This window comes from Rhinoderma darwinii, chromosome 1 (genome assembly GCF_050947455.1).
Source record: "Rhinoderma darwinii isolate aRhiDar2 chromosome 1, aRhiDar2.hap1, whole genome shotgun sequence".
NCBI classification, from domain to species: domain Eukaryota; kingdom Metazoa; phylum Chordata; class Amphibia; order Anura; family Rhinodermatidae; genus Rhinoderma; species Rhinoderma darwinii.
Genome location: NC_134687.1, coordinates 643,542,753 through 643,546,382, shown reverse-complemented (window position 1 = coordinate 643,546,382; position 3,630 = coordinate 643,542,753). Strand labels below are relative to the sequence as shown.

Below are 3,630 nucleotides of genomic sequence, written 5' to 3'. Positions count from 1 at the left end.
ACGCCGTTTACTATGCAGCGTAAATAACATGTTAACTTTATTCTATGGATCGGCACGATTACGGGGATAGCAAATATGCAAAGGTTTTATATGTTTTCCTACGTTTGCACAATAAAAAGCCTTTTAGAAAAAAATTACTTGTTTTTGCATCGCCGCATTCCTAGAGCCGTAATTTTTTAATTTTTCCGCCAATGTGGCCGTACGTGGGCTTGATTTTTGCGGGCCAATGTGTAGTTTTCATTAGTACTATTTTGGGGTATATAGGACTTAGATTAACTTTTATTTAATTTTTTATGGGGGGAATGGGAGAAAAGAGAATTTTGCCGTTGTTTTTTTATTTTTTTTGGACGCCGTTCATCCAGCGGTTTAATTGTGTTAATTTTATTGTTCTAGTTCTTTTTACGATCGCGGGGATATCATATATGTGCATGTGTTATTTGTTTTGACACTTTTACAAAATAAAACCACTTTTTGGGCAAAAAAAGTCGTTTTATTTGAATTTGACTGTCATTTTTTTTTTTTTACCACAAACTTTATTTAACGGATTTACATATTTTTTTTTAGTCCCACCAGGGGTCTTCACTATGCGATCGCACATATAATGCTTTGGTATACTTAGTATACCAAAGCATTATTGCCTGTTAGTGTAATACTAACAGGCACGTGCTGAAGGCAGACCTGGGGGTCTTTGTTAGGCCCGTGGGTGCCATGGAAACCCGATGGCGACCTGCGATTTCTTTGCGGGGGCGCCGATGGTGTGACAGAGGGAGCTCCCTGCCTCTGTCAAACACATTAGATGTCGCTGTCAATATTGACAGCGGAATTTAATGGGTTAAACTGCCAGAATCGGAGCGCGCTTCAATTTCGGCAGTTGCAGCAGGAGCCAGGCTGTGTATAACAGCCGTGCTCCTGCCGCTGATCGCGTGGGTACAGTGGCAGTACCCGCGCCATCACAGGACGGATATATCCGTCCTCCTGCGCGAACTAACAGCTGCAGAGGACGGATGTATCCGTCCTTTGGCGTTAAGGGGTTAAAAGAGTATTTTGAGCATACCAGCTGCATCTGTGTGTCATAATTTCTTGCCAATATATCGATAATCTATAACTATTGGATTAATTTGGATCTGAACAAGTGTACTGGGAGGGTGTTAGTTGAAACACCCATCTAAAATGTCAGCCTAATATATTTTCGGCAAGGATTACATCAACATGTATGACTGTTCCCTGGATGAGCAATCCCTAGAACCTTATTTCTCACATCCCAAACAAGAAAATGGTTTCATGTAAATTCTCTGGGTTTAAATTTGTTTATTTCCTTGTAAAACATATTCCACATATAGAGCATCAAAACAGCTTCTCCTCTGTGTGACTTCTCTGATGATTCCTAAGTTTGCCTTTAGTAATAAAACATTTTCCACATTCTGAACATGAATACGGTTTCTCCCCTGTGTGACTTCTCTCATGTTTAACAAGACTTGATTTATCTGTAAAACATTTCCCACATTCTGAACATGAATACGGCTTCTCTCCTGTGTGTCGTCTCCCATGTACAATAAGACTTGATTTAACTGTAAAACATTTCCCACAATCTAAACATGAATATGGCTTCTCTCCTGTGTGACTTCTCTCATGTATAACAAGATGTGATTTATCTGTAAAACATTTCCCACATTCGGAACATGAATACGGCTTCTCTCCTGTGTGACATCTCTCATGTTTAATAAGACTTGATTTAACTGTAAAACATTTCCCACAATCTAAACATGAATACGGCTTCTCTCCTGTGTGAATTCTCTCATGTATAACAAGACTTGGTTTACTTATAAAGCATTTCCCACATTCTGAACATGAATACGGCTTCTCTCCTGTGTGACTTCTCTCATGTTTAACAAGATCTGATTTATCTGTAAAACATTTTCCACATTCTAAACATAAATATGGCTTCTTTCCGGTGTGACTTCTCTCATGTTTAACAAGATGTGATTTATTTGTGAAACATTTCCCACATTGTGAACATGAATATGGTTTCTCCCCTGTGTGAATTCTCTTATGTCTAACAAGATCTGATTTTTGTGAAAAACATTTCCCACATTCTAAACATGAATACGGCTTCTCCCCTGTGTGAATTCTTCTGTCTGTAAAAAGACCTGAGATTTTTGTGAACTTTTTACCACATTGAAACCTTTTACCCCCTTCCAAAGTAGTACTTGTGGTAACAATCTGTGATTGGTCAGGAGAAAGTTCCTCATGATTAGGGGAAATATATGATAGCTCTGTACTGTGAAGTCCTGGATGTACATGTAGGGTAATGATGTTTTCTCCTGAAGCCTGCAGTATGATATCTTCATCTTCTACTTTATAATTTATCGATAGCACGAAGTTTCCTTCAGGGTTCTTGCTGGGGTTTTCTGTTAGGATTAGGATGAATTTTGTGGTATTATAGGTAATATCATCAAAAGTAGGTTATTAAGAGGTCAGTTCATAACTCCTTGTGACACAGAAGAAACATCTGATTTACCCAAGAAATGCAGATCTTTGGCCATCAAAGGACGTTCACTGTCTGACAAATGTTTAATTGGCCCTGCTGAAGACTGCTACTATGGCAACAGGAGGCCTAACAATGGCCTTCTGCTCTGCCATTACAGAAGACGATTAGGCTCCATCAACGAAAAATTAAAACGTTACGGTTCTCACAACATGGTGACAGAAAAATATACATTCTTTTTACAAAAGTAATTTTATTGTACAAAAAGTTGTAAAACATAAAAAAAAAGTGCTATAAATCTGGTATCGCCAGAATCGTACTGACCCGCAGAATAAAATCAACATGTAATTTTTAGCGCATGATGAACGCTATGTAAAAAAACAAAACTGTCAGATTTGTGGTTTATGGGTCAAAAATAGACAAAAAGTGATCAAATAGTTGCATGTACCCCAAAATGGTACCAATAATAACTACAGCTCGTCCCGCAAAAAAAACAGCCCTCATACCACTACGTCTATGAAAAAAATAAGATAAGTTAAGGCTCCAATATGTCAGGAAAGATAAATATGCAGCTGTGCAGGCCCGTGGGGAACATTTCTTCTGTTTCAAGAGGTGATATATCAAGGCACTAAATTTAGGGAAGCAGGAAAGGGAGGGCCCAAACATATCTGCTGGGAGCAAGGGTGTCCGTATTATACCAGGACAACACTTCCCAGCAATTTTCCCCAAACTGCAAAGGTGCAGAGTGTGGACCAAAAGCGGGATAAGAAACTACCCCATTTATCAGTGCGACACCGGCCTGTGCATAAAAGATTGCTTCACAGATTAACACACATCTATGGATTATTTTACCCCATTATTATACCACCTGATTATGCCCCTGATGTACTATGCCCAGCTTACTTAGGCCCCAAGATTATAAACTAAAATACCAGAAAAAAATCCAAGCAAAATTACTACCGAGCAAAATCTATGCTTCAAAAGCCAAATGGTGTTCCCTCCCTTCTGAGCCCTACAGTGTGCGCAAACAGTAGTTTACTTCCACATATATGGCATAGCCAAACCAGGGAGAACCCTTTTAACAATTTTTGGGGGGTGTGTCTTCAGTGGCACGAGCTGGGCATGACATATTTGCCACTGAAATG

At 39.1% G+C, this 3,630-nt stretch overlaps 1 protein-coding gene across 1 annotated transcript in view; it reads right to left on the bottom strand.

Annotated features, from left to right (window-relative positions):
• Window positions 1–1,302: 1,302 nt before the first annotated feature.
• Window positions 1,303–3,630, bottom strand: part of LOC142660517 (uncharacterized) — a 479,487-nt gene continuing 477,159 nt past the window's right edge. Inside the window, exon 11 of the mRNA XM_075837164.1 lies at window positions 1,303–2,408. Within this exon, the coding sequence (XP_075693279.1) occupies window positions 1,345–2,408 (1,064 nt within the window). The 3' untranslated portion in view covers window positions 1,303–1,344. The remainder of the gene's footprint in view (window positions 2,409–3,630) is intronic.